This window comes from Mastigoproctus giganteus, chromosome 2 (genome assembly GCF_048544385.1).
Source record: "Mastigoproctus giganteus isolate SK-2022 chromosome 2, ASM4854438v1, whole genome shotgun sequence".
In the NCBI taxonomy this organism is placed as follows: domain Eukaryota; kingdom Metazoa; phylum Arthropoda; class Arachnida; order Uropygi; family Thelyphonidae; genus Mastigoproctus; species Mastigoproctus giganteus.
The window spans coordinates 28,867,376-28,880,979 of record NC_143576.1 but is presented as its reverse complement, the minus strand read 5'-3'; the positions used below and the strand labels follow the sequence as shown (position 1 = coordinate 28,880,979).

General features: G+C 33.9%; 1 protein-coding gene across 1 annotated transcript in view; it reads left to right on the top strand.

The window, feature by feature from the left end:
• The window catches only part of LOC150089238 (dimethylglycine dehydrogenase, mitochondrial-like), a 220,916-nt gene that overhangs the window by 82,721 nt on the left and 124,591 nt on the right, over positions 1 to 13,604 (top strand). Inside the window, exons 5-6 of the mRNA XM_090388493.1 lie at positions 1,508 to 1,712; positions 11,584 to 11,693. Coding sequence (XP_090244619.1) covers positions 1,508 to 1,712; positions 11,584 to 11,693 — 315 coding nt within the window. The remainder of the gene's footprint in view (positions 1 to 1,507; positions 1,713 to 11,583; positions 11,694 to 13,604) is intronic.

Sequence of the window (13,604 nt, the reverse complement as noted above, 5' to 3'; positions counted from 1 at the left end):
CGTTTTATTTTTTTCGGCACTGCAAGACATCTGCAGTATGTATACATCCGATCTCAATGTGCCATTATTTCGACAGTCTACAGTAATTTTTTGTTTAGCATGACAATTGTCTGAAATATATCTGTTGCAGTAAATGAGGTATAACTGTATAACTAACAAGCCGACCTGGCTAGCCGGGTGGGTAAAGTGCCTGCCTGGCAACCCAAAGGTCGCGGTTTCAAATCCCGCCTCGGGCTTGGATCAAAGTACTGCAAAAACCTTGGGAGGTGCATTATGGCCACAGAAGCCGATGCACCAACAACTACCAAAAAAAAAAAAATAAATAAATAAATAACTAACAAATACTCAGGTTTGCAATATTAAAGCCCCATAGCTCTTTACATTTCATGATCTAATCTTTTGCTATATTTTATAGGAAACAACACAGTAGAGCCTTGTAAAAATACAACTTTTTTTGATTTTGTTTAGAATGTGTACACTTTTTTTTTTTTATCAGCACATATAAATTGTTAACATGTTCTAAAATCATGTCCACAGTGGTACACAAGAGCTAATGCCATTTTGGCTTTGAAAAAGGGTCATGATGAAATTGAGAATGCCTCCTTGATATTATTTTCACAAAGAAATGAGAAGCTTCTGGCAAAGATTGATGCAAAATCTTTAGTAAAAGTTTGAAAAATGTGAAAATGCTATCCTCACAGTTTTGTAGAAAATTTGTTATAAAGATTGAATTCTGTTGACAGATCACCACAGCTAAAAGGTAGTCACTTATTGATGGCTGTAGAATTTGTTGACATCTATTAAGACTTTCACTGTTGACATAAGAAACAACTACCTGTTTGCTGAAAAGAAAGCATTTTCTTTTTGGCATATACAGTCAGTCTTCTTACTCAGTCCCAACAAAGACTCAAGACAAAGAATCAAATGAAGCTGAAGACCATAGTAGTCATGTTTATTTCACTCAGTAAGTAGAGCTGAGAAGGGATGATCATAAAATCACCTAGACTGTTTCCACACCAACCTTGAACTGTGTTGAATGTTTGGGAGGTGTCCGGAGCATTAATTGCTAACTCTATAATTATACAAATAACTCCTTACTACAAAATAAATTATACTCATCTTGCAGTCATAGAAAAAGCTTACAATGAAAATAAACCTGTGTTCAACCTGCATTCAGTGGAGCCAGTTGGTATGTGTTATTATCATTAACCACTTATGTGAAAAAAATTAATGATATCAATAATCATATTTTAGATTAATGACACTTCAAAGAAAAGCACTTTTATAGAGGTAAAATAAATATGCTTCATTACAAGACTTAAAAGTTAGTCCCCGAGTCTATAGAACCGATTTGATAACTGAGGCTAACCTGCAGATCTAAAAAAAACAAAACAGATAAAACTGTACTATTCTCACAGTATTGCTATCTTATAAATTGCCCTTTCATTCAAAACAATATGTAATATGCAGATATGTACCTTCTGTAAATGCATACATATTTTTTCAGATTTTAGGTGGGTTGTACAATCCAGCCGATGGACATATTGATCCGTATTCTTTAACTATGGCCTTAGCTGTTGGAGCACGAAAATATGGTGCACAGATAATTCAAGGGACTCCAGTTACTGGATTAAAATTGCGCCCGGACAGAAGGTGGGATGTGGAAACATCACAAGGGATTATAAGTACCCGTCGAGTTATAAATGCTGCAGGTAACTGGTGGGTGGCATTAAAAATATTGGCCAGATATTTTGCAGTGCTTTAAAAATAAATTGCACTATTTTAAAACCAACTTTCTGAATGTTTTGTAACAGTTAAATATTTTCTTTTTTTTCTCTTTATTTCTTTAAATTCATTACATTATACATTTTTGTTACTTCAACCTTATAGTGAAATCCCTGCTATTCTTCAATTAAGAACTGCAATGTTTCAAGGGCATACATGAGTTCATTATGTACATGCTTGTCCCAGTAACAAATTTGGTGGCTCCCTGGTTTGTTGTTATGCTTGAGCTTGTGATATTGTTTTACATCTCTAATTGTTTAGGTTGTTTGTTTATGAAAGTTGAGAGCAAAAGTAGAATAGAGTGAGTATAAAAATATGAAGTGTAAACTTGGTAAACAGATATTTTCACTAGAAACATTCATTGTAGTTTGAACTTTTAACTGTAGAAAGTTTTTAATTTAAATGTTTTCTGTTTGTAGAAAATAGTATCAACAAGTAGAGGTATTAAACATAGGAATGTACTGATGTTACAAAAAAAAATAGAAATTTGTAAAAGTCTTAAAATAGATGAAAATGATTTTAATGAAAGATTTCACTTTTAGTTCTACTATTTATAACCTCAATAACTAGAAAGAAAAGTTAACGAAATTTGTAGTTGAAATCTGTAATTTATAACGGAAATTTATAAATTTTGAGTACTATTATCAGTGTTCTCCCCCGAGGACCTATCAAATTAGTGCACTGCCCGGTGAATTTAACTGACCTCCCGGCTAAAATGTAAGCGATTCTTATGGTACTGTATAGTACTGCTCACTGATCTCAATCAATATCAAGGGGAAATTCAAAGGTCAGCTGAAATTCAAAGGTCATAGGATAATTACCTATGGGAGGAGGAAAACGCATAGGTTGTCCATTTCCTTTCCTCTTATTAATTATTATTATTATTTTTAAAAATTTTCTTCTTATTATTATTATTTTATTTGTATTCTACTTTATTTATTTTATATATATTATTTTACTTTATTTATTTATATTATTTTATTATTATTATCTTTCTGTACATTAAAATAATTTTCCTCCTTGTGATATTATTCAGCCAATGAGAGAAGAGAGATGCGGGTTAAGTGGTAAGTGTAACAAATACTAAAATACATAACAGAAACTTGTTTTACTGTGGTAAAACAAGCTTCTGTTTAAGCATGGTCGTGTATTATGTTTATCTAACATGACCATGCAGTACCATTCTGATTTCCATATGTAATGTATTTATGTATTCATAGCAGAGGAAGAGACACACACAGTGTTGAAAGCGTCTGTATTTTATTTTACTATATCAGAAGAAGCAAGTGCAGCAAGGCAAAGCCCACTAGTTTTTATTATTTATTATTATTATTTTTTTTTGGCTGGTGCAGCGTAAGCCATAGGCCTCCTTGCACCATGTGGCCATTGCTAATACTAATATTAATTTGAATATACTATGCGATCGTGGTCAATGCGACAGGAGCATATATGAGGTGTGACAATAAAGTTTTGAGAATAATTTTGTTTCCGTAAGAGTGGCCACCCTGTAAATTGTTACATCCTCCCGCTGTATAGCCGGAACTTCCCTCTACCTGTATGCAAAGGGTAAATGTCGTCAGTTGTTTCAGTCAGCGCCTCCATAGCCAGGTGGGCAGGAGCAGCAGTGCAGAACACATGCTTCTTGATTAGACCGGGGTTTGAGCCCGTGAGCCACCAAATACGGAGGATGCGGAAAGGTCAGGAAATGACCACTTCATATCCCCAGAGCAATATGGCCTTAGTTGCTAATGCTCCTAAAAACCAAATAACAACAACAACATTGTTTCAGTTGTTGTACAAGTTGGTTCAGTGTAAAGACATGTTTGAGTTTCATTTTACATGAAAAATGGAACGCAGTTTAGAGCAAAGAGTTGTGATAAAATTTTTGGTGAAAAGTGGCAAATCATCAACGGATATTTATGAAAAGTTGACCAGAGTTTATGGAAATGATACCATGTCGAAACCATGCATTTTCAATTGGGAAAAACAGTTTTGAGAAGGACATGAATCTGTCAAAGATGCTGAGCATTCAGGGCATCCTTCCATGACTCGACATGACGAAAACATTGTTCGTGTGCATGGTCTTTTTCAAAGCGATAGGCAGTTAACCACAAGAATGATTGCCAAAAAACTAAACATTAATCAGGAAAGTGTTAGATTAATTTTGACTAAAAATTTGTTGATGAGGAAAGACTGTGCAAAGCTGGTACCAAAAAACCTCTCTCATGAGCAGAAAGAAATTCGGTGTAGCGAAAGAGTTTTTAATTTCAAAATCGATTACAACGTTGCAGCACCCTCCGTATTTGCCTAATTTGTCTCCTTGTGACTTCTTTTTATTTCCTCGACTAAAAGGAGTCATGAAAGGAATGCATTTTCAGTCAGTTTCTGAAATGTAATGTAACGCGGGTATTAAAACAGATACCAGAAATGTTATGATTAATGGATCCTACACTGGAATACATGTGTGCAGTCTGAAGGGAACTACTTCAAAGGTGATAGCCTCACATCTGTATAATTTTCAAAATAAAATTTTTAAATGAATTTTTCTCACAACTTTATTGTCGCACCTCGTAATGTTAAATTCTGCAATTAATTTTTGCTCTGGATTGCTTAAGTCACGTTTATAAATAACAGAAAATTTTATAATATTGCAAAGTATTATACTTCCCCACCCAGCTACTTCATAATGCCACCCAGCTGGCAAATTTTTCTGGGGAGAACACTGTATTATACTTTACTTATGTTTATTTGAAAGAGCAATTGAAAACTATGTTTCTCTAATGAGTGATTATCACATTATGCCTTAAGATTTATACGAGGGAGTTCGTTCAAAAAAAGATTTTTATTCACCCCAAAGTAGTCGTAATAGAAAGACAATTTTTTTTTTTTTTTTGATGTCTTGAAATCTCTATAACAACTACACAAATTTTGGTTTTGATCTGACAATTTATTTATTTTTTTCTTACTGTGCTGAATGAAGTGAAGTGTCACAATGGATAAAGTTGTATACAGATAAGTTATTTGGTTCTTCTTTCTGCAAGAGAAAACACCCAAAACAATCCACAAATAAATGGATTGTTTTGGGTGTGTGACAACACTGTAGACTGCCTAGTTGACAGTGTTGTTGCACATTGGTATAAACAATTCAAATGTGGAAAAACCACATTGCATGATGAAGAAATCTCAAGATGCCCAACAACTGCTGTTACAGAAGAGTGTCTCGCAAAAATTGAGGCATTAATCCTGGAAGATGGCTCAATTTTTGTAACACATTACACACACTCAATACTAATTTGTAGCACTAGCTACAGAGCTGCAAATTAGTGTGGAGTCTGTGGAGAACATCATCTATCAACAGTTATGAACAAAGTACCTGCTAAATGGGTTCTCAGACTTCTGACTCTTACTAGAAAAAGGAAAGAGCACAATGTGTGCATATGAAATGTTAATGTGCCAGGAAAAGCAAGAGGAAGTTTTTCACAGTCATCATGGATGAAACTTGGATCCATCATTATGATCCCGAAATTAAACAAATGTCAAAACAGTGGAAGCATGCAGAATCCCACCCTCTGAAAAAAGCAAAGGTGCAATCAAGTGATGACAGGGTGATACTGTCAGAGTTTTTTTGGATCAGCATGGTGTAATACGAACAGATTACTTTCAGAAGGGCTGTACTGTGATGGCAAAGTATTATTCCAACCTTTTCATAAAGCTACATCCTGCTATAAAAGAAAAGATGAGGAAAGCTGTCAAAAGGTATGCACCTGCTCCACAATAATGCCTCTGCGCATTCCTCGCATGATGAAGTGAGTTGTGCCCATGAATGTGGATTTGAAATATTGCTGGATACTGCTTATTCCCTTGATCTTGCATCTTTGGATTTTTTTCTCTTTCTTGCCCTGAAGTTCTGTCTTCATAGAAAAGACTTCAGGGCAGGAAGGTGATTTCTGCTGCTGAGTCGTGGTTTGTAGGACAGTCAGAAGACTTCTACAAAACTGACCTGCAGAAATGTATTAAGAGGTGGTAAAAATGTATAATTTTGTCTTGTGATTATGTTGAAATGTGTAATACATAGTTTTAGAAAATGTGTAATACATAATTTTTTTTTATAACTAACATCAAGAGTTCCTCTAATCAATGTTCATCAACAATTAGCCATATTTGAATTCCATCTTCCCTGCTAGTATTTTTCCTTATCAGCTGGTTCTTGATGATACTGTCTGCCATGTTCATCACTGGTAGGCAGTTGGATCTTGTGGAAAAAACAAATACAAAAACTCTAAATGCAAGTGCAGGAAATGTATCTTTAAGGACATATTGCAGTACATTTTTTTAAAGCATACAGTATTTTTTTTAACAATATCAGTATAATTTTGTACTCTAATATTTTGTAGGAAACTGGCAGTAAAAATATTTTTAAGTTTTTAAATGCAGCTTTTTAAAAGCTGTATTTAAATGTGAAAGTTAAATGCTGCATTTTCAGGTGGCTTTAATGCAGCTTCAAATATGCTGTTTAGCATTGGTTTGTAATGTGTATTGTCAAAAATACTGTTTTTGATCTCTATTTCACTTATTCTTAGGAATTTGTTTTTTAGCCCTTCATTTGTGAGTTTGGTGAGCATTTGTGAGTGAGGTTTCCTCTACAGCCAGCACTGTGAAGGAAGTTTTTTTCATTGAATTTTAAAAAATTATAGAAATGAAAATTTTATACCTAAATGCTTTTAAAACATTAAGTTTTTTCTTATTTTGGCCTGATTGTCAACAGAGTGAAATTATTGACAAAAATCAATCAGAAATTTTTTAAAAATTTGTTAAAATCAAGTATTATTAAAAAAAATTGCAAAAAACATAAATTATAAGAAAACCCCATGGTTTATATTATTTTTTACTGCAGTAATATATCTTTATTATCACTTAATTCATTTTCATCAGTTTCTAAATCTAAATTCTAAAACATTTTGGCTTTTTTAATATTATTATTGCTAATTGAAAAATGATGCATGGAAACAATATACAGAATACTTTTAGCTCTTTGGCTCTTATACAGAATCAGCCAAAAAGCAATATACCTACTTCAGTTATCCATCTTTCCTAATAATTTGTTTAGGTGTTCTTTAAATTTATTCAAACTATCCACTTCCAGAACACCAGATGGAAGTTTGTTCCAACAATCACATATTCTCTGGCTGAAAGAAAATTTTCACACATATGTTCTGTAACCATCCTTCTCCAGTTTAAGTTTAAGTCCCCTTGTGGTATTAGTAGTGGCAAATCACGCTTATACAGAATCAGCCAAAAAAAAAGTACCCATATTATCTGTCCATCCTCTCTATTTGTCTGACCCTCCAACAGATTTATTCAAATTATCCACTTCCACAAAACCAGATAGAAGTTTGTTTAGACAAGCAGTTAATCAGTTACAAGCTGAAAACAAATTTTTCCACAACTATCCTGTAACCATCCTTTTTCAATTTATGTTTGTCTACTTTTGTATATTATCTGAGAAAAGCAAGGATGCTATCAGGATGCCATTTAAAGCCTTAAAACACTTCAATCAGATATCAGTTTCCATGCTGCAATTTTCAGAACTGAAGTTTTTGTGGTAGGAGTACCCTTTTGTGTCCCCTGAATAATCTTGTTGTTGTTCCCAACACCTGTTCCAGCAGATTCACATCCTTCTTAAAAAAAAAAAAAAAGCTTCCAGACCTATATGCTAAACTTAACATGCACCTGATCATTATGTTATACAGTATGATCATCTCCTTGTCCATGCTGCAAAGTTCCTATATATCATCAACAGAGTGCCCATTAACTGTCCTAACAGCTTGTTTACACTGCTCAAGAGGGCTTCATATTCAACTGCACAAGTAGTTACTCCTCGTTTTCATTCTCAATTGCCCTGAGCATGATGTCTAATTTAGATGTCATTCTAGGATTACTGCTACCCAAATGTAGTATTCTGCATTTATCAGTGTTAAACCTTAACCGTCACTTTTCAGCCCATCCGTCTAATTTATTTAGGTCTTATTGAAATTACAATACCCTGATACCTGTCATTAACCCCCCCACCACCAATACCCACTTTTTTCTTTTTTTTTCAGCAGTAAACTTGATATGCCATTATCAGTATTGTTAATAAATATTGAAAACAATAAGGGATGCAGCACTGTATCCTAAAGAACTCCACACATTAGTCCATGAAGTGCAGTGGCTATTATTAGTGAATCTTAATAACTGCTTAACCACCCATTTATTCATAGCAATAAGTTGCACCTAATGCTGCACTTTTCCAACGTGTACAGCATTCTTCATGTGGAACAGTATCAAAAGTTTTATTTAAATCTAAGTATATGATGCCAAACTTATTTTCTGCATCCAGTTCTTTTGTGACTACCTTACAGTAGCCAATCTGATTACAGATCCATGCTGTAATAGTTCTATAATTGCATTTCTGTTACGATATCCCGTATTACTTCTTTAACCACTGATTCCATTATTTTAATTGGAAGAGCTTTCCTAACTGCTTTCCTATCAAGATGATTTTGGATTATTCCTTTAAACAATGACTCCATTATTTTCTCTGGAACTGAAGTCAATCTTACAGGTCTGTAATTACTCACTTTGCCCTTTTATCCCCTTCTGCAAATAGGAGAGATGTAGCACATCTCTGGTCTGCAGGGAATTTTCCTGAATCCAAGGATGCTCTCAAAATTATGCTAAAGGCTTTCTTACTCCATTGCTGTTTCTTTTAATAGAATTGGTTAGATTCCTCAGCTCCAGGTGCTTTATTTATTTTTAGCTTCAGAAATTTCTCTTTCAGTTTCCTCTTGGTTATAACAAAATCGTTTAGCTTCTAGCTGTAATATCTTATAAATATGATATCACCGTCCCTTAAAACTTTGTTATACATGACATGAATATTGATGAAAAAAAATATTTATTTAGTTTGTCAGTGACCTGAATAGGGTCATCAATAGTTGTGCTATTCGTATGTAATGGACCAAGGCCATTTATCCCTTTCCTTCTAATATTAACATAAGCAAAGAATTGTTTGCTGGTTTTCTTTATATTTATAGTCAAGGAATTCTCATAATCTGCCTTAGCTTGTCTAACTCCACATGTAAATTGATTTAGACTAGTTTGTACCTATTGTATGCTTCTGTGTTCCCTGATAATTTATAATCATCCCAGCAATTTTCTTCTCTACCAGTGGTCTCATCAGTTCATTTGCCATCAATTTAGGTCTAAACCTTGAACAGTGTCTCTTAGTTGATATAAAAAGCTTAGTAGTTTTTGCAGTTACTTATCTTATTTTAAGTTCTCTTCTGTGAGACCAACCAAAGATGTTAGCATTGTCAGTTGGTCTTACAGAAAAGAACTTAAAAACTATCTAAGACCAGTGTAGCCACCTTTTATGAAAGCAAAATCCCTTCCCTTTACCTTCAACAATAATTATATCTTTAAGTAAATCATGTATCAGTATATTGTGATTACTGTCATCTAGTGGTTCCTTTATATAGAGAATCTTAATGCATGAAGGATCACTGCTGATAATTAGATCAAGAGCAGTTCTTTCTTTTGTTGCCTCTCTAATATGCTGCTGTAGAAATCAGTCATCCAATGAACCCAGAAAATTTATGCTACTGCATGAGTGACCAACCCACAAATTCCAGTCAATATCTGGAAAGTTAAATTACTTCATTATAAAATATTCTGATTTACTGGCCCATTCTTTTTGTCTGTATAGTTTATTATACCCATCACAGTGATTTGGCCTACGATATCTTCTCATTTTTTTCTCATTTCTTATGTCGCTCCAAACTCATTCTGGCTGCCATGTCAACTGAGTGCTTTCTGTGTATTTCTTAACTAATAGCATAGCTTCTTGACTAAGAGTGTAAACCCCATTCTGCTCAAAAAATTCCATCACTTGCAAAATTCACTGAATTTCTGTGAAATTTGGCAATATTTCATATATGTTTTGTAATAATACTATCCTATTGCATCATCCATCTCTAGCAAGCTCTCTTAGATGATGTCACATGCCATACATGATTGCATTACCCTAGAAGCAGTATAAATAAAGTGCATATGCTACAAGTCCAGTATTCTGCACTATTGCATTGGCTAAGTTTTCACAATTAGTACCACGTAGAAAAAGTGTTGCTGTTGCGTTGAATGCAGAGGGACATTCTATGCCACTAACAGTTGATTCAGAGCAGTTGTTGAAGAGACTGCTGATGCTTTTCAGGCAGGCTTGTATTGGAGAAATTGGGGCTCGAATGGAGAGTTAGACCACCACAATGAGCCTGTTGGTGGATTGCATTGTGGTTGCTTCCTCGATGGATGATCTGTGATGCTGTGGTGTTATTGTGGTTCCAGGGGCTGCATGTGAAGAATGATTAAGGTATTCCCTTTACTGTTAACTGCTGTCCTTTTGGGACTGTTCAGGTTTGAGGAAAAGTAGACTTTTTCATTGTGACCACAATTCCTGGTTTAGGCATCTACTTCCTGGATTGGATTTCTACTCATTTTGAATCTAAATGGTGGACCTATAAGTATTGAATGGATCCTTGGAGGTCATCACAACACTTTATGTTGGGACTTTATAGTGTATAGTGTTTTGGGTAATGAAGGTACATATGTGTACCTTCATTACCCAAATTATCCATTTGGTAATGAAGGTACCCATTTTGGAGATAGTACATATGTATATATACATTTCCCAAAGCCATTTCAACTGCACTTCAAATAATTTATCCATTTATATAGAAATTGTCTTAATCTTCAGTAAGTGCTGCCACTTATCTAATTGTAGAAATATATTGCAGATGACATATGAAAATAGCTTTTTTTTTAAATCAGAGGAGAAGAAAACTGAGGAAATTGCCTCAATTTATTATTAAAATAATTTATTAAAAAGTCTAAAATCCTCTGAAATTCACATCCAGAAATTAATAAAATTTGGATCAGGTGATAGATGTAGAGGATATTATTCCTTTAAAAATAATCAAGTATTTTTTATGAAATTTTTTGTTTTATTGTGGTTTACGCACGTGCAGTAGAAAATGATTATGTAACATCCCAATTTGTTCTTGAACTCTGACATGTTTATTGTTATTATTATTATTAGCCGTATAATGCAAGGAAGCCTGAAGCTTATGCAGCACTAGCCAAAAAAAAAAAAAAATTCTGAATTACCCTGAGAAAGAGAGAAACAAGAGTCAGAAGTAGAAGGGAATCACCAAAAAAGAGAAGAATGATGATATCCAGCTCAGGATCCTGGGTGTGCCAAGCCCATACTCACAAGATGTGAGCCCCTGGATTTGTTGCTTTGTACAGTTTTAATGGCAGTTGGTGTCATTATTCTTTTATAAAAAAGTACCATATCTGTCCTCTTTCTATTCTGTTTTACAGTAGAGCATTAACCCTTTTCTAATTCTTGGTTTTAATATTTTCTTGATTTGTTTTTAATGGTTTGTAAGGATTTCCAGAAACACTACGACAGTTTCATTTTTATTGATCACTTACTCGAAGAAATAGTGGAGAGTCAAATTAAACTATTTCATATGCTTGATTGTGATATTTTTTTCTATCCACTTCCACCTTTTTATGTACACATTTCTGCTCTGCATCAATAAACAACACTGAACAGCTGCATTCTTGTTTCTTCAGTTATTTTTTATCAACTGGTTATTCTTATTAATTAAGCTGATTCCCAAAATAATCAAAATAAGCTGTGTGCACTGAACTTTGAAAATTTTGAAGACATTGTTTTATTTCTCTTTTATTTGGCAGGTTTTTGGGCTTATGAAATAGGAAAGATGATTGGCATTGAACTTCCATTGGTACCAATACATCACCAGTATATCGTTACTGGTTCTGTTCCTGAAGTGAAAGCATTAAAGGTAAAGGATAAATTGTTAAATGTGTAAAAAATTTATGTAGTGGTTTGTTAGGTACTTTTTTTTTTTTTGTTACTAAAAACAGACAGCTATAGTGGAACCCATTTAAGAGGACCCTGCTTAAGATGCCTTGCTACCTAAGGAGTCAAAAATTCCTGAAGAATCTCCTGTTGCTTTGATCAATTTTTTACCTATTTAGAGTCTCCATTAAGGACTTCCTGTTAAAGAAGTTCTTAGTAGTGACATTTTATTTTATTTTTTCATTCCTTCTGGTAATATTTGTAAAATAATAAGAGGAGTTTACCTCAATATTGAGTAATATTGTAATATGTATTGAGTATTACAGCTCTGATTCACACTATCTGATTCCTTCCGGTAGGGAATTGATGTTCATTTCAATTGTTATAATTACCACATTTTATCCAAATAATGTTTTTACTGCTATAAATATTAGTCATTGATCTGTTGTGTATGGATGATAAAGGGAAAAATACATTATTAAAAAGTACTATTCATTTGATGCAATATTATCTTCTATATCTATTTATGTATCATGTGATTTGATTTAATCGATTTCTGAATCTGCGCACGCACACACACACACACACACACACACACACACACACACACACACACACACACACACACACACACACACACACACACACACACACACACACACGCTGACCGGGCTAGCCAGGTGGGTAAAGTGCCTGCCTGGCAACCCAAAGGTCACGGGTTCGAATCCTGCCTCAGGCTTGGATCAAAGTAAAATGCAAAAACTCTGGGAGGTGCATTATGGCCACAGAAGCCAATGTGCTTAACAAAATACACACACACACACACACACACACACACACACACACACACACACACACACACACACACACACTGGGAGTGCAATAAATGGTGTGTGTGTGTGTGTGTGTGTGTGTGTGTGTGTGTAGAAACACAGTACTAAACCCCTTAACCAGAAAGCCTGGAAACAGAAGTCTTTTTGGGTTCTTGGCAAGAGAAATTAGAATGCATGCAAAATAAATAAATAAAATATTATATTACAAATTGCTTTATCTAAAAAAGTGTTAGTAAATACACATTTTAATACCACTATAATCAGATCTTGCTCTCAACCAAGTAAACAGCAAAATATAAAAGTTAAAATAATTTATTTACAAAATAAAACTACAATGTATATGAAATCCTGAAGTAGCCTAGTAGTTTCCAAGATAAATTCTTTGAATGCTTCCCATTTTGAATTTGCTGTTGGTAACATTATCAGTTGGTCCCACTGTATTTACCCTTCCATTTACCCCTGATATTTACCCTTCCATTTACCCCTGATGATAGTTACCTCTTTGAGTAACTCATACTTCAGCACACTATGATCACTGCCACCTATTGGTTCCTTTATCTGCAGATTCTTAATATTAGTAAAATAATAAGAGGAGTTTACCTCAATATAGTGCGTAGAACACTTCCGTATGATACCCTCCAGAAATTAAAACGGAAAAAACGAAAAAATCGACAACTTATCGGTACATTAGAGTAAAATATAAATAATTAAATAATCAATTTAACACAATTCAAATCAATTTAAAACAATTAAAAATCAATTTAACGCAATTAAAAATCAATTTAACGCAATTAAAAGAATCTAACGAAAATATTCAAAACGATTTTCCTTCCTTCCTGTCTCTCCAGCAGTAAACAATCGATACACACAACTATGGGAGATTTTTTGAATGGCTTGGTACAAAATTACATTAAATCTACACTAAGGTACGTGGCCCAAAGTTACCGTATTTCTTTTATAAAATATTGCCTTCAAAACAACATCGTTCCGAAGTTTGCCAGGGTGAATTTAAATCAAAAAATTTCAGGCATAAAACAACTAACACTGGCGACATCGCGTAA